The sequence below is a fragment of the Pagrus pagrus genome (genome assembly GCF_965226575.1).
Source record: "Pagrus pagrus genome assembly, chromosome: 5".
Classification (NCBI taxonomy): Eukaryota; Metazoa; Chordata; class Actinopteri; order Spariformes; family Sparidae; genus Pagrus; species Pagrus pagrus.
Genome location: NC_140189.1, coordinates 36,022,188 through 36,044,140, shown reverse-complemented (window position 1 = coordinate 36,044,140; position 21,953 = coordinate 36,022,188). Strand labels below are relative to the sequence as shown.

Genomic DNA, 21,953 nt, shown 5'->3' with positions numbered 1-21,953 from the left:
AATGTCAAATATGATAACTGCAATTCCAGACTTTTTCTTTTTAAAAAGGCATTAATGCATCTGCTCATGTAAAATGGTAACTCCTCTTTAAAGAAATCAAGGTTGTTATTGGTATCTTCACAGTCTTAGAACTGGGAGAAAATGTATTGAATGTCTTGAAATGGCTAAAACTGTATCAGAGTTTGAAAGAAAATGGTTTGTTTCATGTGGATAGACAATACACATATGGCAGACTTTGCTATAAACTTGTGTTAATCATTCACTAGATTATAGACTGACGTAAGGGTGGCATGCTAATGTGTTGAAATAGGCTTATCCCCTTTCTTAATTCAACACCATGAAAGCCACTCATCTGTTAGGGATAAAAGGTGACACAAGTGCATTGGACAGCTACCTATGCACTCATCAAACTCTGGCAAGCATCAAAAGACAGGAATAACTCTCTCAAACTGTTTTTTAAAAGGTATCCTAAAACCCAAAATACCCCTAATACACTTACTTCAGGATAAAAGCTCACACTTCACAAACATTATGACATTTTCTAATAACTTTTTGCAGTCTTGGAGACTGTCCTTGACAAAAGCAGGGGTTGTTTGTTCAGATTAAAACAAATGTTAACATTCAGTAACAGCGTTATCATATTGCAGAAACTAACTGAAAGGATTAGAGGTCTGGATAGCTGGATGGGAGTACAAATTGTTTTAGCTCCACACCTGAAACTGGTTTCCTTTAACCTCACTTCCTTTAACCTAACCATGTAGTTGTAGCCGATCAGAAATGCTTAAAAGTGGCATATGGAGCAACCAAATTTGCCTTTTAAAATGAGGGCTTGTTGGGATTAGGTTCACATCAAGAAATCACATCATTTTTATGACCTTTTCGCTAAGTCTAAGGATGGATAAGTATTATACTGGAAAAATGGATTGCGTTTGTGACCACAAGAGATTATATACTGTATGTACATACCATTACTGTATGAACTGACTTGTATCTCCATCAGTATAATGTCTGTATGAATGTGTAGGTGACCAACTGTTTGTTCTGTGTTTTTCTATATGTTGTATGTTGTTTATGTTCTTTCTATAAAAATAAAGTACAAAAAAAAAAGAGAAAGAAATCACATAATTTTTTGTGTAAATATATATTTTTTTAAATTTCTTGTTTGAATTTAGTATCGTCAGAGAAAATCTACTGTATCAGTTTACTGATACTGGCATTTTCAAACTATGCATGCAAGTGCCTTTCTAGATGGTTTTGTGAAACTAACCATCTGACGAGTCGTGTGTCAAAGGAGACGCACATCATTCAGCCCTTCAACAATATCAACACTGAAATTTCTGTATGCCATTCACATATGCATATGCTACTACATTAATAATAATAATAATAATAATAATAAGAATAAGAATAAGAAGAAGAAGAAGAAGAAGAAGAAGAACTTTATTTATATAGCACCTTTAAAAACAGGGTTTACAAAGTGCTTTGACAAACAAAGCAGAAGCAGGATACTCAGGAACAATTAAGATAGAAACAGAGCAATAAAGAGCAATAAAAAGATTTCATATAAGAACAATGGAAACCGATAAGAAATGTTTGATCAGTAAGTAATTACATAAATAGAGTAAAATACAGAAAAAACTGGGAAGATAAAAATAAATGAAAAAATAAAGACATTATAAGATAAAACTTAGCTAAAATAAAAAGTAAGAAGGAGATGATATCACAAAAAGGTGAGTATAAAAGTGGGTTTTAAGAAGTGATTTAAAAGAAGTTACTGATTCTGCAAGCCTCATCTCCTAAGGTAGGTCGTTCCAAAGTCGAGGGGCTGTGACAGAAAAAGCTTGGTCGCCTTTAGATTTAAGCCTCGACTTTGGAACCGTCAGGAGGCCCCCACCTGAGGATCTAAGGCTGCGAATTGGCTCATATGGGGTCAACATTTCAGTTATATAGCTTGGAGCCAGACCAAGGCGAGCTTTAAAAGTGATCAGTAAAATCTTAAAATCAATTCTGAAACGAACAGGGAGCCAGTGAAGCGAAGCTAAGACTGGGGTGGTGTGATGTCATCTGTTAAAACCAGTGAGAACCCTAGCTGCTGTGTTCTGAACCAGTTGGAGGTGAGAGAGGGACTTTTGATGTATGCCGGAAAGAAGGGAGTTACAGTAGTCTAGTCTGGAGAAAATGAATGCATGGATAACTTTTTCCAAGTCAGAATGTGAAAGTATAGGTTTGATTTTGGAGATGGTTCTGAGTTGGAGGTAGCAGGACTGGACAGCTGTTTTAATCTGTTTGTCGAAGGTGAGATCTAAATCAAATACTACTCCCAAGTTTCTAGCAGCAGGTTTAATGTTAGTGGAGAGTGGACCAGGGCTATTTGCAATGAGGCTGGTGTCTGTGTTTGGGGGACTGAATAAGATGATTTCTGATTTTGACTTGTTAAGTTGAAGAAAGTTTTGTGCCATCCAACAGTTAGTATCATTGAGGCAGTCTAAGACAGCAGCTAGGCTTCTCGGGTCATGCGGTCTCAGCGGAAGGTATATCTGCGTGTCGTCTGCATAGCAATGGAAAGAGATGTTGAATGATGTAGCCTAGGGGAAGCATGTAAATAGGAAATAAAATTGGACCTAAAACTGAACCTTGCGGTACACCACAGGTAATTTGAGCTGTAGAGGATGTATGATTACGTATGGTGACCGAAAAGGTTCTCTCTAAAAGGTAAGAATAAAACCAACTAAGCGCAGTGTCCTTGATGCCAACCCAGGATTTGAGGCGGTCAATTAAAATGGCGTGATCTACAGTGTCAGACGTGGCACTGAGGTCTAAAAGAATTAAAATTGCACTTTCCCCTGTGTCGACTGTTAAAAGCAGGTCATTGGTAACCTTAAGGAGAGCAGTTTCTGTACTATGTAATGCTCTAAAACCCGATTGAAACTTCTCAAAGATGTTATTATGACACATAAATGCTAAAAACTGAGTTGAAACCACCTTTTCTGAAACTTTGGACAAACACTGGAGTCTAGAAATTGGCCTAAAATTACTAAGAACAGACGGATCAACGTTCGTTTTCTTTAAAAGAGGTTGGACCACGGTGAAAACGGGAAGGAAAAATGCCATTTTCCAGAGAGCTGTTAATAATCAATAAAATACTAGGCCCAACTGTGTCAATGACGTCTTTTAGAAATTTTGTTGGAATAATATCAAGACTGCATGTAGTTGATTTCCTTTGAGTGTGTTGGTCCTTGTACTCCCTGAGTGAAGGAACAGATTCAAAAGTTTCCATAAAATCTGTTGGGATTGAGATTGGGTAGGGCAGCAGACATGTATGTTAAAATCACCTAGAATAAGAATCTTGTCATATTTTGACATAAAATGGGATAAAATTTCAGTAAACTCTTGGATAAAAATGCTGTTTGGTTTTGGAGGTCTGTAGATTATTAAAATTAATACTGGGACTTCGGAGTGTAAAATAAAATCAAGATGTTCAAACGATGTAAAACTATCATATAAAATACGGGTACATTTAAAATAATTTCTGTAAATGACAGCAACCCCCCCTCCCCTGCCTGACATTCGTGGTTGATTGAGGTGTGTAAAATAAGGGGGGGTTGCCTCGATGAGACGACAGCTGTCTCACTGGGATAACCATGTCTCTGTGATAATAAAAAAGTCTAGGATATTCAACATTACGCACTTCATATTATCAATGAGATATCAGTACATATAAAAAGTGTTGTAGTATATCAAATGATCTCAAAACTTGGCAGATAAACTTATGCTGAGCATGAGGCCTAAACATGAAACACCTCATTAAATCTGCATGTTAGGTGAGATCTTTTTCAAATTGTTTTTCTCCAGTGAGCTGTTCTTTATTTAATTGTGAATCACAGAAAGACAGATAGTTGAAGATATTGTGGCTGTTTTACATACATTTTAATAATTACAAAAAAAGTATAAGTTTCAGTTCATGACAAACATTTGCCCAACAGAACAGAGAGAAAAAAAAAACCTCTGCACCACAAACTAGGGACGGCCAACCTACTTTCACAAGACCTTGAAGTCAAATGCTGTGCTACAATAGGCCACTTTAGGGATTTTACCATGTTGTAGTAGCATCATGAAAAAAAAAATTCCAAGAGTCATCTAAAGGAAAAACAACGCTGTATACATTAGTAGATATACAACTAATTCAGCCCACCCTTTCCACCCCACAGCTATATAAATTCAATAGAGCACAAGGGGTAAGTAAAGCAACACAACACCTCCACTTAACAACTTGCACATCACACTGACAAGCCTTTGAGCTAGATATGGAGCACTTGACACTCTGGATTGCCTTTTGGATTGTTACCCTCTCTGGTTGTTTTCCAACAGGACGTCAGAATCTGCCGCTGGAGGACTCAAATATCGAGTTGATGCTGGACAGTCTCAAATGTGTAAGTTAATTCAAGCTGAATATTTTTACTCCGTTTGCTAAGTTTTGGCCAGTGGCTAACAGTCTGATGTCTTCTTTTGTCCATACAGCCAAAGGATTCAAAATTCTATACTCCATCAAAAGTGGGGGTAAGTGTATATTTTCAGATTAAAAAGTTTAAGTTCTTTAAAATATAATGATGTACTCCCATATATTTCATTAAGTTACATGTAAGGTATATATGTACTGTACAAAATATGATTACAATGATGAACTGATGAGTTTGTGAATATTAAGCCAGAAGAAAAAAGTCATGTTGGGTACTCCCCAGCATCAAAGAAGCTCAAGCTTCAGGGTGTACTTGAGCTTTTTTAAACCACATGTGAAGGTTCTCTAGTACAGGAAATGAGCTTGCCAGGTGTTGATACTTAACACAGCTGTGACAGCTTCTATTCGCTGACTTCTCTGCATGCAGCCACAAGTCTGCCTCAGTCAGAGCAGTAACATCTTTCTCCCTCTCTCACACACACAGGATGATTGCCTTACTGCAGCACTGGAGTGCTTTAGGATAGAACTTAATGGAACAGTCAGGGCGGACTGTGAAGACCCCGATGAATACATAGGACAGGCTGTCGCGTTCCTGGAAGGAGCCAAAAACGTGATCAGCAATGTAAGTATTTCTACGCAATGTGTTGACAAATTGGGTGCCAATGGTAAGAAAAAAATGACAACATGAAATCTGTTCATATGGACTAAACTGACTTTTCATCTCCTCCCTAGGCACTGACAGACTCCACCGAATGTCCCTGTGAGCGATGGCCTACAACTAATATCACCAATTTTCTGCAGGCAGAAATGTCTTTACTTCAGCTTATAAAAAGTGGAGCCGTAATGCAGTAGATAACACTGGGGCCACCTTTGCGCCACAGCTTCTCCATCAGCAGTTCTGAGAAACACCACAGGAGCTTCTGAAGCAGCTATCAGGCGGTGCAGGGAAAGGACAATTAAACTTCATCCAGTTTGAGATGACAGGACTGACAACCACTGATTCTGAAGAGGACGGACATTTTAAGAACATATATGCCTTGTAAGGATTTTAAGTTACCAAGCAACATCTACACGTGTTGAATGGAGTGATCTCAGGTATATCTATTTTTAGTGATGCTATGAATCTGAACACTGCTCTAATATAATTGCATTTATAACCATGTCATAGCAATATGGAGATAAGGCAACTATAGATTCTGAATGTGTTTTTTTTACTACATATCATAATAATCTTATATGTCTACAGTTACATATGTATTATTCAATGATTTCTATGAAAAACTGCTGTGAAGTGAATTTAAAAGTTCTCAGTCAATTTCCAACACTGAGAATGTATTTGATGTAAGCTCCTGTAAAGCTCTGAATTTCTATTTATATATTTATTGCTTATTTAATATGCTGTATGTTGGTGCTCTAAACCTGAAATTATAACTTAATAAATGTTACCTTTAAGAGTTTGTGTGTTGCCATTAAGAACATTAACAAATTATGGAAAACAAGCTGACAGTGGAAAGTTTAACATCCTCAGAAAATTTCAAACATCTTGGTCCAAAAAAACACAATTTAGGTCTTTAGACTTCATCAAATAGGATTCTGGATTATGTCTTGGATTCATCTATCCATAAGATGTATAAGACACAATACAAATTCTGTCTTAGAGTCAGATTTTTCTACTTACTGTAACAACAGGAGTGATGCGAATGTGGAAGATGAATAGGCGTGTGGCCTCTGTAGGCGGCTGTATTTCCTCAACGTTTGGGGCAATTTAACTAGTCAAGCTGTCCACAGAGGGTTTGAGTGTGGAAAATCAAGTCATAGTGAAGTCAACGTCAAGTCACTTTAGGAACAAGTACAGATTCTGTGCAGTCCCACGGTGCTTAGCTGATTGTGCCCCCAAAAAAATCCACTTAACTTTTCACCTACGTTGGCAGGTTAGCTGTTCTTACATGTCAGTCTAATAGCATAATAGTCAATTTTTTTGGTATGATCATCTTAAGTTAAAAGTTGTCAGGTACACTGCTAACTTACTCCAAAAACTGATGCAAGATGCACAATGGTACAAGGACCCCAGGTTACTTTAATTGTCATTCTGCCCAACGTGCTCAGATTATAATACATTATTAACAAATTAACAAAATATTTGTTTGTTTATTCACTAGAAACATCTGGTGGGGCAATGAGATAGCGTTCTTTGAGAATTGGCACTGTAGAAATAAAAGTGACTGGACATGACTTTGGGCAGCCCTGATATAGACCATATTATCGTTGATATATTTTTAAGTAAGTACATCTACTCGAGTAATCTACCTACTACTTAGGTACTTGTACCTTACTTGAGTTTTTCCATCTTATGCACCTTCTACTTCCCCTCCACATTTGTCTCACTGCTTAAGTTACAAGTTACATTTTAGATGACTATTTTCTTAACCTTCCTGTCAAGTGAATACCACGTATCTACAACTTTTCTGCTTAACTGAAGGATGATGGCTTCCTTTATGGAATAAGTACTTTTATTTTTCATAATTTAAGTACATTTTCCAGATAATATCTGCATACTTTTACTTAGGCGTAGGTTTGGAATGCAGGCCTTTTGCTTGTAGTGAAATAATTTCACGTTGTGGTATTAGTACTTTACGTGGGTAAAGGATCTGAATACTTCTTCCACCACCGAAGGTGGCTTAGTAATATGGTTTGGTATGCAAATATACCAGGACTGGCGTCAGTCTCCTCCCAAGAAAAAACAGTGGTTGGTATTACGCCTTCTCTAAAACGGGATCTTTCTTTCCATATTTGACAGTTTTCTCCCCATCAAATCATGGAAGAAGCTATTTTAGGCACCGTCATGTCACCTTATTTGTAGCCATGGTTACTCTGATGTCATGTCTATAGCTGTTATTTAAATAACGAACACAGTAGATGTCACAGATAAAATGGCCCATTGAATTCCTAATCCAGCCACGATTTACAAGAATGCAGCACATATTACACATCCTCCTGCACAGCACTTCAGCATAGGTGCTACAGCTTCTACGAGCTTGGGTCTCAAATGTTTTCACTGCTTAACCACATCAAGAGAGTTGCATATCCTGTTTATCTCTAAACCTACTAGTATCACCTCAGTGACTGATGCAAATTAAAGGTTGGGCTGATGTGCTTTTTACAATGGAAAAAGCATATGAATAAGTAAAAAGTAAGTTGAATTTATTTCACTCAGTCTCTCTAGTTTCTAGTGATATTAGACATCACAAGGCCCTGACTCAGCTATGCAAGACCTACTGCGTACAAACTGAATAAACAATGCTGATATTAATAAGATTAGTGTCTAGACAGGGCACACCTTTTGACAACATGAAAAATGCTACAAGCCACAATAGATTCCAGGCCAACACAAGAATACAAGAGAAAGCGCATTTAATTGCACAGAGAACATGCAGAATCAGCCAAGATCACAATACTAAAACAATGTGGGTTGGCGCCATTTGATAGAAAAGTCAACTATGAGTGGGCTGCCTGATGTTAGACACATACAGTACACACAACCTAGCATTAATGAAGCCCTACAAATGGACGATTAGAAGAGAGGATTTCATCACGCTTCTGATTTACAGGGCAATTACTAGTCTAAACTATCATTTTCTTTCCCTTCTAACTGAAAAACAACCAAAGGAATTCACAAACCAAATATTTACACAATGTGTTGGCCGCAGCAGGAAGGAGGGCAGTTTACAAGCAGCGCCTAATACAGCCTTTTAGTATAACATGCATTAAGACAACACTACTTTGCTTATGTGCTGCCTTTAAGTTTTTCCTCTGTATCATCATTTAAAGCAGTTTGGGGGCTGAGCATGAAGTTTTCTTCAATAGAATCACAAACAAAGACATCAACTTTGCACATCTGCACATCTAGAGCAGAACCTAACAAATCCAAGTTGTAAGTATTCCAATAAAACTGATCTGCATGTAACCATTTTACTACATTGCTGCACTGACATAAAATTATAACTGTAAGGTGCAATCAGGGTTTGGTGCACTGCATTACACTTTAGAATCACACTTAGCAGTGTATATGATAACATATAAAACACAAGTATGAAACCTGGAGCTGTACATACAACTGAAAGGCTTGATCCTCGGACAAAAGTTCCCTGAATGCACTGGTAATTCCTCCTGTTGTCCACACCAGTAGGAAGTAAAAAAAACACCACTCCATTCACAAGACTGTTCAACACTTAACAGTAAATCATCCACTGCATCGCATACACAGGAAACCAAAGCATTTCCTGTATGCATACAAGGCAAATCAACCGTTTGTATCAACTTGGGAGGTCAACAGTTTTGAATCAGGTGGCAAGCAGCCAGATCTCTGCATAAAGCCCGTGTGTCCTCAAAACAATGGGAAATCAGTAATTGTTGATCATCAAATGCTGGTAAATTTAGGCTTGTTAAGTCCACAAAACAAGCTCCAGGCAGCACTACACACACGCAGTTTTGTGTTTGAACTATCCTGTTTTATTTTCATTTTCATTATTAAACCACCTGTGGTCCTGCTATCACAGCTTCTTATTTAAAAATACCATTTTCTGAAGTTTGGGTGGATATTTGGATATAACGACAGCGCACACAGTACTCCAGCATTTGAGTTTGGATTGATTGATTTATTGATTTATATTCTTGAATTAGCCATGTTTACCAAGGCTCAAATCAAGCACTTTACAGTAACAAGTATTAAATCAGAACAGTGAATAAGCACCAAGACTTATTCGTCTCTAAGAGATGAAAACACTAACAGTAAATCTACTGAGACCAAACTCATGTCTTTTATATGTAACAATAATGACATAACTTCCTTGTCATATGTAAGAGCCCTAACCCTAAAAAAAAAATATGGACTATACATTCTTTATTGTAATTTCCATTACACAAAAGCATAAAATACAACAATGTAAACAGGGCATGCTTTCATCAACTGAAGGAAGTAGAATCATTATCCCAATAAAGGCCCGTTATGGCTATTTTATACAGATGTATAGCATTTGTATTCCTCTTTTGAAAACTGGACATAACGAGGGGTTAACTGAGGGTTTAAAGTCACAGACAGAGCTCACAAACACAAAAGGATATATAAAATTAAAACTTTTGTCCCTTTAGAAACGACAACAGAAACAGCTTATAACCAGCATGGTGAAGCGAAGTGCTTCTCACAAACTAAACTTAGTTTTATCATTCTAGTGCACAATTGCTTCCAGAATGTAGCTTTTTTTTCTTGCAGCAATGTGGTTTCCTTCACATGCTGAAGTTATCACTAACTGACGGCTTGAGCAGCCAGGACCCAAAGCCCTGCTGTGACAGGTACGCCCTCAGCACGTTCTTGGCCTCCTGGTACGGCTTCGCCATACTCTTCAGTGACAAAACAACAACAAAAGTAGTATAAATAACGACGCTCACATAGAACTTTTCTGAACCACCTACACATTGATCTTCACAAAATCCATTTTTGTGTCGCAAAAATGTATAAAGTTCAATGAAGATAAAAAGAACAAATACATACAGACTACTTGTGAACAAGTGTTAGGTAAGTGAGCCACAGTAAATCACAGGCTTGAGTGGGCCCGCCAAAATCACTAAGTCACCAAAAGTTTGTAAACTAAGAATAGCACAATATGAAAATGTGTTCATTAATTTTAAAAGAAAGGGATTTCTTCTGATTAACAAATCAAGCGAATGTCAGTGGATCAGTGTTGCAAGACATGTCAAAAGAGAAACTTTTCTAAACATTACACAGAGGTGCGAGGAGGTAATGCTGATGGTACCTTGGCTTCTCTGTAGGAGCTTGTGGCCAGCAGGTCCTGCCTCTGGGCCTCTTTGGCCACCAACTTGAAGCGGTGCAGCATTGCTGCTTTGCAAAGACGGCTTGCCAGAGCAGAGCTACTCTTAAAGGGAGATCTACAAACAGAGAACCAATGTAAAAAATTAATGTATGATTGAATGATTGTAATCCAGTTAACACCTATTAATTATTCGAAGGAAAGCTATGAAGTGGTGTTACAGATTTTTATATAAATGCTATCCACTTACTGTGGTAGAGACTTTTTAACAGTTTTAGAATAAAAACACCACTCTTCATGCTCGTGGCAGCTTCCTGTGCGGTCATCCTTACTCCTCTATTGTCTTGCCCTCCAGGCCATCCACAACCTCCAGGGAGCTGTCTCCTTCGCTCCAGTTGATACCGTAGGTAAAAGATCCACGGTCTGTGCTGTCGGTAGCTACAGACGGCACGAGGCTGATGTGGGGCCTCATCATGCAGTAGAACGTGGGCAGCTGGGAGGTGATCCCCTCCACGCGCTGGCTCACAGAGATCTCCATGCCACGGATATCACTGCAGCCGGCGTCACCTGTAGGATTTAAGATGAGTTTGTTAAGTTCAGTTGTTTAAGTTTACATCTTTCAGGAAATATCTCTGGAATACATATCTGATTACCTGACTTTGTCAGAGAGGTGCTCATTTATCTCTATAGATGCTGATGTTTGTGTTGGACTGCACTGTAGTTGAAGGTGAATCAATGGGGAAAAAAATAGTAATCTCAAAATGATCTCTTGCAGGAGCCTGGATAGAGATCACAAGTTCGGCTGGCTGTCTGTGGCTATAGCACTTGTGCTGTATACAGTACATACAGCTTAAAATAAAGCCCTATTCGCACCGACTCGCATCGGCATCTCTGTGATTTAGGGTCGTTTTTTATTTTTTTCCTGGACGAGAATTATGGAGGCTGTGTTGGCAATTATAAATGAAATTTTTGACAGCATTTTGGGTGCAAATTCAGGAGGCTCATCTAGGTACACAGCATGGAGACCCATTCGCAGATAGAGCAAGCTCAAATCCATCAGAAGAGCGAAATCTCGAAAGATGATTAGATGGATTACATGCATGGCAGCATGCGGTAAGAAACATTTTTCTATCTTTCAACAGGCTCACCAATTATTATTATAATAAAATTATCCTTAACTAACTGTTGTGCTGCTTCAACAAGGTCTCCGGTGCGATCGTTACGCATAGGTTACACAGAGCCTTGACATCATATCCGGGGAATAATGTCAGTAAATTCGAGTAAAAACACAGACTTCGCTTATCCCGTGTGAATGCACTGCACGAAACACAGACGTGGTGGGGTAATTTCTAAATCACATGAGGTCCCCAGGTAACACTAATCCCGTGCGAATAGGGCTTAAGAAGCAGTTTGGAGCAGCAACCGCCAAAATTAAGTGAAAGTCTTCTGAGACACCATAACTCTTCTGTTGTTGCATTCGCAGTGATGCTTTTAAGGCAATGCTCTTAAAACAGACTCCTTTAGCCAAAATTATCAGGTTTGGAGAAGGTAGCATGGAATCTGAATAGCGTCTTCACATTTAAATTTCATACCAGAGAAAACCATGATAGTTCTAGTCTAAGGAGCATGATTTGACTTGCCTATGAGGATGCTTTCCACATAGATGGGCTCGATGAAGTGGCTGAGCAAGGCTCCCTGGTATCCCAGCACCTGCCACTGAGTGAGCTTGTCTGTGGCGGACATGCTGACCACCTTGGAGGCAGAGTGATCAAAGGCTGACGAGAAAACTGAGAACACCTTTAAAAGAAACAAAGCAATCTGTAGTTATCCAGCAATAATGCTGATAAAAGTTGTAAAGCCATTTATATACTGACTCCATGATGCATTTAAAAAATGTAATCTTAACTTTTGTTGCATTTACCATACAAGCAATAATAATAAAAAAAATTTAAAAAAATCACCTTGCCTTCCACTGACAGGTGTAGGCTGATTTCATTGTTGACTTGCCATGCTGAAATGGAGAGTGGGTTTAGACGCCTGAGAATAGAGAATAGAGCACAGAAATCTTATTCATGTTACTTTACCCAGAATTGGCATTTTTGTGGCTTTTATAACGACAAACAAAACAGTCATATAACCTTGAGAGCAAAACAATGGCAGAGCAAGTTTGAGGATTGATTTTATGCCAGAGGCTGCGTGATGTACATTACTAGGGCTGGGTATTGTTAAGAATCTCACGATTCGATTTCGATTCGTTAGGTCACAATTCGATACGATTCGATATTGATTGAAATGCTTCGATATCGATTAAGTAAGAGTACCAGAATTTTTTTTAAAATAATTATTTATTTAGTTTCATGCCTTATGAACAGCCATGCTATAACTCATAGCATGACAAAACATGACACTGCTTTAACACTGAACTACAGTGCATGTAAATTTAAATTATGTTTCTTTCCTCTTGGAAATTGTAAAATAACTCATTACATTTTGAGTAAGAAAACATCAGCTCAATAATACTAGTACATGGTGTGTACAAAAGTATAAAAAAAAATGACAGTGCTGAATTAACACTGAACTAAAGTGCATGTTACTTAAATTATGTATTTCTCTCTCTCTCATATATATATATATATATATATATATATATATATATATATATATATATATATATATATATATATATATATATGTAGATAGATAGATAGAGAGATAGAGAGAGAGAGAGAGATTAGGCCCAAAAAATCAAGCCCGACCCTACCCGAGCCCGTGCACGTTGTGTCCGAGCCCAGCCCGGCCCAACACATTAACTGTAATTATGAGCCCGAGCCCGATTTAAACCAGACAGTTTTTTAATACGTGGTGCAACAGTCAGAGTTATTCAATGTAGCGCCCCTAGGTGGCGCCTCCTTTTGTTTAGTGGGTAATGTAACCTGCACGATGAAGACGAGCAGGTGTACTTCTGCTCCCCGTGAGAAAGGATACTTTCGACAGAGCGAAGACTCCACATTTTAGTTTGTCTTTATTGAGTAAAGTGTTGGTGCAAGAACCTCGGCCTGGATCGTTTGCATGTATGCCTGTAACATTAGTGCCACAGAGACCTGGCATGGTGTGGTCAGTATTATGAATAAAAGTGCCGTGCGGAAACCCCCACATGGTGCCTGCCGTCTCTTGAGTAACCGGAGCTACCTGCACTAAAGTGGACCATCACCTTCCCCTTCACCAGCCCACGTTACAGTGGGCTGTTATAACTGACGTTCTCGACTACAACTCCCAGGTGTTTGAACTACAGAAGTCCGTTTACAATTATCTTAATGAATAATGCAACAAGGACGAAGCATGTTCACTGCGTTGTTTGTTTATTCAGAATGGAATGGATCGCAAATGAAAAAAGTAATGATTAAAAAAAAATAAAAAAACACAAATGCTTGATCAAGGGCCCGGGCCCAGGTTTACACGGGAATACAAAATGAATCAACACGTCTGCTTTCAGGTTTGAAGGCGCTGGCCTAACGCTGCTGCTACTCACTATGGTCGCCATATTGTCATGGTTCGGTCTAGTGCGGCCCCTGTCCGTACAGCCCGAATCACACGAGGGTGTTGCTCACAGCGCCCCCACTGGCCAGAGGCTTGAATCGATTCAGAAGATTGCTGAATCGATATTGAATTGCAGGGAAAAGAATCGCAATGCATTGCTGAATCGATATTTTACCAACCCCTATACATTACCATTTATAACTTTGGAATAGCCTGCCACAAAACCTTTATTCAGTACAGGCAGATGGTTTGGAGGACTTCTCTCTACTTTTGAACAATTGTTCATGTTTGGAAATTGTTGAAAGTCCTCTTTACAAATGTATTTTTCTATGAAGGGTGTGCAAAAAAAGTATTTTTTGGCTCGACAAGTTTTGTACATTGAAAGCAAAACACTGTACAGTGGATTAACCACGCTGACAACTAAAAGGGCAGGGGGAGACAAAGATACCTCTGAGCTACAGTTAAGATACCACCAGTCATCGGACAAAGAAACTGGAATCTTTCCATCAATATCCGACAGATTACAATGGGGACAGCCTCCTGTTTCAGTGTCAAGTGCACAATTATGCCTTTAACAAGCTGAAATTCACAGGCATGTTAAAGTAGCCATTATCAAAGGGAAGAATTTAAACATTAATATAAGAGGTGATTCCAAAATGTTGAACTGTATTTTATGTATACGTCATGACAAATGTCAGTAGTTTTGAGTAGTAACACTAAATCATCATTCCCTTACATCACATAATCTCAGCACATCGTGACCAAATGGCAGCGAGACCCTCCGAGGGATGAAGCTGATAATCAAAAAACTCACATCTTGGAAGGCATCTGAGCAGCACCCTTTGGCAGTTGGTTCACGTAGAGATGGAGGGTGACGCCGCTCTTCAGGCTGAGGAGGCCGCTGCTGCTGTTGTGCTGGAAGATAGACCTCTCCTTCAGATTGGCCATTTTGCTGAAGAACATCAGCAGGTTCCGGTACAGAAACCTGCAGCGTGAGAATGGCTCATGATGACACATCTTATAAATGTGCATAAGAGCAGTTAAAAGGTGAAGACGCACATTGTAAGAGGAAAAAGATCATCATGAATAATCCAGTAAAACAATCTATATTTTAGCTGATGACAGCTGAGTGTGAACCATCTTTAAAATAGAAAATTTCACAGTGTTAAATATACCTTAAACATGCTTCTGCCTTTAATCTTAAATGTACAGTGCTAAAAGTATAATGAAATTAAAACCAATATTTCTCTCGTAAACACAAAACTGTGTGATACCTATGGCTAGGCAATATACCAATATTGTACTGTTGTCATGGTATGAGGCTATATATCTTCTCAGATTTGAGATAACTTGTTCCAATACTTGCCGTTACCAACTTTTATATACATTTTATCCACATTACTGATGATTAATATTGAAAATCTCAGTGATCTAAACAGAAACTTGCTAAATTTTAGTAGGAAGAAACAAACAGAACAGCATCTGTTTTATTAAATGATTGCATATTTCCTTGAATCATATTAGTGGTTAATGTCGATGTGTGAAATATAGGCATTTTTACAACTGTGTTTTCAGTTTTTGTCATTTGTTCAACAGTAATCACCACTGTGATATATTTTTCATTACCTCTTCCTCTTCCTCTTTCGGCCACATGAGATAAACTTTGGCAGTTAGAATGATGTGAGATTTGCAGGTTTCCACTGACAACAAGACCATGTCCACAAAGTGTAATGCAGTGCACCAAGTCCATAAGACATTTTGTAATACACAGGCAACATTCATATTTCCAACTTGCAAATAATGACAATCAGCTTTGACAAGGCAAATCATAACATACGTGTGATCTCAGAGCAATGGAGGACTGCTTAACGAAACAACAGGAAATGCAACCACATTCAGAGTCATTCTCAGAGACGTTTGTAGGTTACTGTGGTCTACACTTGTATGTTCACTTACTTACCCAACTGGCAAAAGGTACACATTCACACACAGATGTGTTATCTATGTGACCACATTTTACAAACTTCTCGGTGTTAATCTAGATGTTTGGGGCCCTTCAGGTGTTCATGAAATACAGTGTTTTCCTTTACATGCAATATGGTTTGTATGACGTGAAAAGCTTCTAGAATATGTATCATTACTCATAAAAAAGAACACTTCCACTTTTCAGTGCATTGACACTTGCATCAGAGGATCATGCTTGCAACTAACCTCATAAGTGATCTCCTTGCAGTTACCACTGCATGTGAATCATGCACAATCCGCCCACTGGTCGAGGCACTCTCTTTGGTATTGAAGTTCCCGGTGCCGAGAGCAACCACCTCACATCCCCCAGCTAGAGGGAGAGAGAAGTTTGTACAGAGGTAAATAAAGCCTGCTTAGCTAATAGCTACTCCACTGTTAAACAGTTTTGTTCAGTTGTTTTTGGCTAACATCGACTTGTAGTTATGCAATTTAAAAAAAAAAAAAAATCTTTCTTTAATGTAATTGGCCTTAGTAACTATTGAGGGTCCTCCGATCAGGATATTCGGGGCCGATCACTGATTGCTGGAAGCAGCATCGGCCGATATCAATAGCCGATCACCGATCGAAAGGACGTGTATTTACTTTATTTACATCTAAAGTTATTAGTTATTAGTGGCATAGTTTAGTTTACTGGCATTCAAATGTTGAGGAAATAAATAATTATATTTACATATATTTACATATATATAAAAAAAAAGTAAATGGGACACAGAATTCAGTAACACAGAATTTGGGAATGATTGTGCGTCTCAGTCTCTGTAGTGATGTATTTGTGCCCTGAAGCCAGTACTCCACCACTAGGTCAGTATTTGTATCTGGTTACATTCATCTCAGAGAAGATTGATAAAATGTACACTGATGTAAAGTGTCTGTAACTTGAAACTCAAAGTCAACTGTACTCAGCAAAAGCAGTCTATGTCAGTACATTTATTTTGTGTAAACTTGTTGTGTTGTCACATTACACTGCAGTTCACTGTTTAACACTTCATGTTCCTCTGAACAGTCCCACTGTAAGTCGTTAGCTCAGTCAGCTGTTAGCTCAGTCAGCTGTCAGCTCAGTCAACTGTTAGCTCTGGTTGCTGTTAGTTTTCACGCTGTAAGGCTCGAAACAAACAGCGTTGCTTCGTCCTCCCACGCGGGATGACAGAAAATATACTTATCACAAACAGACAATCCCAAATGATAAATTGAACAGACTATTTCCGACTCCAACGGAGTGTGTCTTCTCCTGCTGTTGCCGTAGTTATCTCTCTCCACAGCACTGTGTCAGCGCTATTTATACTCATTGGCTGGCCACTCAATGTGAGACCTCTTGTTACGAGAATTGTTCCATGGTACCAGTCCATTTATCCCTTCAGTCACTAACGGCTTGCTGGCAGGATCTTGCTAATACGTTGCGCTGATTAAACTAAGAGGGCACTGAAAATCCGTATCAATATTGGCAGGAGGAAAGTTAGCCAACTGTTAGCAGCCAGTGAGCAGCAGAGCTGCCTGTGGTGTGTGTGGCTTTGACATTTTTGCAGCGCACAGAGAAACTGTCTCCTGGCTTTATCAATCGGCTCTTCTGATCAGAGACCACCAATTAAAGTTTTTACAGCCAATAACGATCGGTGCCCAATCAATCGGAGCACCCTCGGTAACTATGAGAAATACTGAACAAATTAAGTTTGCACCCAAAGCGTCAATTGATTCCAGTTGACAGAAGGTTGTAATGTCTTTTTGTGTCATAAATCTCAGTTATGTCATAATGGCAATAGTTTACAAAGTAGGACTGTCTTTACTGTGCACACCAGTGTCAAATTGTTATTGTACATAATTTGATGATTCAATCACACAATCAAGATGAAACTATCTGCTGTAAAACTGTTAACTAACCAACCTTCGGACCCCAAGCTCACTTACAGGTCTGCATGATGAATGCTGCTGTGGTGTCTGCACAGGCAGAGAACTCAGGGTGGCTGTTCATCAGTTTTGTGAGTTGATCCCTCACAGCATGTGGAATATGGAGGTTAACAGAATTCTTTCTTTCTGAACACGAAGAAAAAAATGAAACTGGTTATAACTGGTGTCGTTACAGACACCCTGAACCCTGAGGAAGGTATGTATAGAGATTTAGTAGCATGTCTTTCAGCAGTTTCCCTTTTTGCTTTATATTAGTATGTTCCTCAAGACTAACCTATTATGGTTTTGGCTGTACTTTAGAGTTTAGTTTGGTCAGTCTCACGTCATGTTTGATTTCAAACACTTTTCATCCAATATGGATGTCAACATCATCCCATTAAACCTGAACATTAGAACGTGAACTTCAGTTTCATTTAAGAGAGAAAGTGTACTGAACAAACAGAACTCAAAAATGCGCCACTGTCAATATTTGTAGATCGTTGGATGAGGGTCCTTTTATTCTTCTGTCATGTGTCTTTGTTTGACCTAATTTGCCCTCTGGGATTAATTACTCTATCTATCTATCTATCTATCTATCTATCTATCTATCTATCTATCTTGTGAGAGGTGCTAGACACTGTCAAGTACAACATGCCTCTGTATTCTGAATAAAAAGATTTAAAATCTTATTGTGAAATGTAGAAATCCAGGATTACCGTGAATGGATCTATAAGGATGGAAGTCAGAGATGGACGGCTTCTCTTTTACTGGCAGGGGTGGAGGGACTCCTAAGGAGCAAACAGGCATGGAAATGAATAAAGAACCATATTATCTTTTAACAGTCATCATTGACCACTCAATATTTGTCCTCCACCTGCGAGTAGCTGCTTCAACTGCAGCTCCCTTTATTTTATTCTCATTGTAAGGGTTACCAGGTTGGTGTGGTATACGAGCACCAACTTACCTTATAAATCAAGATTACACAGGTGATGTTCTGCTTTCCAAAACTAGCGTCTATCCAGTATTTCCTTCAAGTAGTGATTTCTGCACCCTCCCATTTACTTTCATTTTCAAGTCTAAATGCAGCAAGACACCACCTTCATGTATATTGTTAGTACATGTTCAAGATTTTGTCTTTGACCGAAAAGATAACCAACGTCAGCAATAATGACATGTACAGTAACATCAACACTAATTGTGCACGGAAGAAAAAACTATCTGGAAAATGAGGATAATCAGCACTAGACATATCATCAAGAAGCATGTTATACTTGGACCCTCACCTGATGCTTCAGGGAGGACAGAATTCAGGTTTTCCCAGGTGGGCAGCAGGTCCTGCACAGCGAGCAACGCCGCTTTGTGCCGAGCCTCCTTCTTGGTCGTTCCCATGCCCGTCTCATATTCGACCCCGTCGATCACCACACAGAAGGCAAAATAAAATCCTCGTATGTTGCCTGAGGAAAAAGAGTTGAGAAACTGATTGGAGACAAATCCTCAGCTCTGGCTCTGGACCTGCCTTTTTTTCAGGTGAAACGATTATTTTCATTGTTAATTAACCTTTTTATTATTTTCTTGATTAATCAATTACTTTGTTTGGTCTATAAAAAGTCAGAAAATAGTATAAAAAAAGAAATAGCTAATGTCATCCACAAATGGTAGATATTCAGTCGTAGAGTAGAGAACCCAGAAAATATTCACATTTTTTTCTTTTTTTATTACTCAAAACTATCAATTGATTATCAAAAAGTTGATGACAGATCAGTTCATTAGTTAGTGGAGTAAGCTGTCAGATTTTGGATATCTTTGCAGATGTAGTATTTGCTTGGAATGAAAACACAGACTTTCAAATTTTGGAAAGTTGAAATTAAAAATCTGATCAGTGCTCAAAAGTCTACTGATACAGTAGATATCAATTATTCTGGTTCTCAGATACTATTGCTAAAATAATTCCTCAGTCAAACAAACTGGAGCTGAAATTATCAGTCAAGTATGCAACTAGCCAACTGACAGAACATTCATAAGAAAGCTATTATTTTGACAATTTGATAATCTTTAAAGTACATTTTTAAGCAAAAAATGCTAAACATTACATAGTTCTAGCTTGCTGCTTTAGCCTGCTGCTTTTGTTGTCTTTTATGAGAGTAAACTGACTATAATTTTACTTTTATCGACAAAATGATGAATTATTGAATTATTCAAAGAAGCGCACACAGACATGCTGAGGAGCTTTACCTGTGGTCACCGTTTCCTTTATTTCCAAGTGGAACTGTAAAACCTGGGCGAGCTGATGGAGTAAAGCCAGGGCATTCACCTCGCCTTGCCTGTACCTTTCAATTAGCGTTTTGGGTGAGACTTTTGGCTTGACAAGATAACCTTAGTTGATGAAATAGGAAAAAAGATCAAGTTAAATTTCTAGGCCTATATGAATTTCTCCACTTGGCTGTAGCGAAAAAAACAACAACAACAAAGTATTAACTTCCCTGCAACAGTAACCAGACCTCAACATGGGATTAATTAAGTCTACAAGTTATGATCGTTCTTAGTTATTAAATTAATTATCACTGGTAATAGATGTCCTTTTATAGGTATCTGTGGGATTCAAGCAAATCACATTTTGAAACTCAGTAGGTTTTAAAGTACCTTTCGATTGTTGGCCAAAGACATCTTGGCTTGGACTACTGGAGGCTGGCAGGGGTTCATATGATTCAGTCAGTCCCAGCATCGCAGGCAAATTCCTCATGAGGGTTTTTGCAGATGAGGCTCCTCTGGATCCTTGAAATGATCCCCTTGCTTGAAACATTGTCAACGCTTTCACAATAACTGGAAAGAAGAGAACAAACTATACTTCAGTGTTGAACTGAAACCACAATTTTCAAAAAACTGAATGATACTGACCAACGAACAGAGACATATTATCTACAGTTACCCTGATAAAGTCTGAAGACTTTCAGCCAGGGCTGCACGATATAGTAAAAAACATATTGTTTTTGATAAAAGCTAAACGTTTGACAAAACAGCATTATAATGAGGTTACAGTTAGTGTTACAGTCAGACATGTCCCAACATGTTTGTTCGGTGCAGACCTCAACAAATCAACATATATGTGCGGTGGAAATGAAAATTATGACGTCAAAATGATCTTTCCCATTAATCGTGAATCTTATCAGAAGTGTTGTAATATCTGTCAAAACAATTGCAACATGATTTTTTAACCATAGTGTGCAGACGTAGTTCAAGCGCATCCATTAACTAACATTGTGTGGAGCGGTAGCAGGTTAGCTAAACTGCGCCAGTGGTTCACTTACTGCACAATATGGTGACAGTTTTACAGCTTAGCAAAACAACTGAGAAAACTAGTAGCTAGCTAACGCTAACCGTAACCCGAACCCTAGCTAGCAGGTGTCATGATAAACTTAACATTTAGCCTATTAAAATATGATTTCCAAACTCACCGCGACCGGAATTGCTCCTAAATTCACAGTTAACGTTAATAAAAACCTTTAAAGTGACGTTTAGGACGTTTATGCTCGGACACGAACCTTTCACGTAAGGCTCCAGGAAGACGGTGGGCGTGTCTAACGCACGTGCATTGCTGGTTGTCGCTTGATTGATGGCGTGCAGAGATCGTTTGACAACCACAATGATCTACACTGTTTGGAAAAACGTCGACGCTTCGGTGTGCAGTGATGGAGAGCCGAAGTCACGCCCCTTCCGGTGGATCCCATGGGAGCTTAATTCTGAAAAACTTTGGTAGTGAATGAAGAAAGACAAATCATCAGTGTTGGGGAGACTTAAACTACATGTAATTGAACTACATAGCTTAACTACAATTTGCTGTAACTTGCTGGTAGTTAAACTACTTCCATATTTTGTGCTGCTTCAAGTATTTCAACTACTTTTTGGGTCATTTTTTGTAGTTTAACTACTCAATTTACACACTACAATTTTGGCCAATAACATGAAATATTTTTTTATAAAATAAAGACCTATATAATATAAATTTTATTTAATTTTTCTTTGAAAAAAGGCATGAAACACGTCATGACATGCTAAGCCAACGCTGCCTCTGATTGGCTCGCCCTGGCAGCACTCAAATGCTTCACAGAGTGGGTGGGTCTTTATGCCAAGGAAGGCAGTGCTCATACGGCACCAGCAGGTCATGGACACCCCTCCCACTACCCCGATGCGCCCCCAAATGCGCCAGCCCAACCATGGCCATATCTGAGCTT

At 38.7% G+C, this 21,953-nt stretch overlaps 2 protein-coding genes across 3 annotated transcripts; one reads left to right on the top strand and one right to left on the bottom strand.

Moving 5' to 3' along the window:
- Nucleotides 1-3,815: 3,815 nt before the first annotated feature.
- Nucleotides 3,816-6,350, top strand: LOC311257073 (uncharacterized protein). The gene is made up of 4 exons (XM_084352519.1): nucleotides 3,816-4,430; nucleotides 4,519-4,557; nucleotides 4,941-5,078; nucleotides 5,189-6,350. Exons 1-4 carry the CDS (start codon nucleotides 4,305-4,307, stop codon nucleotides 5,306-5,308), a joined length of 423 nt encoding a protein of 140 aa, XP_084208645.1. The 5' UTR covers nucleotides 3,816-4,304; the 3' UTR covers nucleotides 5,309-6,350.
- A 2,733-nt stretch (nucleotides 6,351-9,083) lies between these two features.
- Nucleotides 9,084-21,339, bottom strand: adad1 (adenosine deaminase domain containing 1 (testis-specific)). Of its 2 annotated transcripts, none has more exons than XM_084353660.1 (13): nucleotides 21,264-21,339; nucleotides 20,365-20,544; nucleotides 19,957-20,097; nucleotides 19,008-19,178; nucleotides 18,441-18,512; nucleotides 17,746-17,871; nucleotides 16,030-16,153; nucleotides 14,633-14,803; nucleotides 12,243-12,318; nucleotides 11,922-12,078; nucleotides 10,614-10,848; nucleotides 10,267-10,399; nucleotides 9,084-9,853 (listed from the first exon to the last, which is right to left on the bottom strand). In XM_084353660.1, exons 2-13 carry the CDS (start codon nucleotides 20,522-20,524, stop codon nucleotides 9,740-9,742), a joined length of 1,680 nt encoding a protein of 559 aa, XP_084209786.1. In that variant the 5' UTR covers nucleotides 20,525-20,544; nucleotides 21,264-21,339; the 3' UTR covers nucleotides 9,084-9,739. The 2 variants fall into 2 exon arrangements, with proteins under 2 accessions (XP_084209786.1, XP_084209785.1); XM_084353659.1 differs by having other exon boundaries at nucleotides 21,177-21,288.
- Between the last annotated feature and the right edge of the window lie 614 nt (nucleotides 21,340-21,953).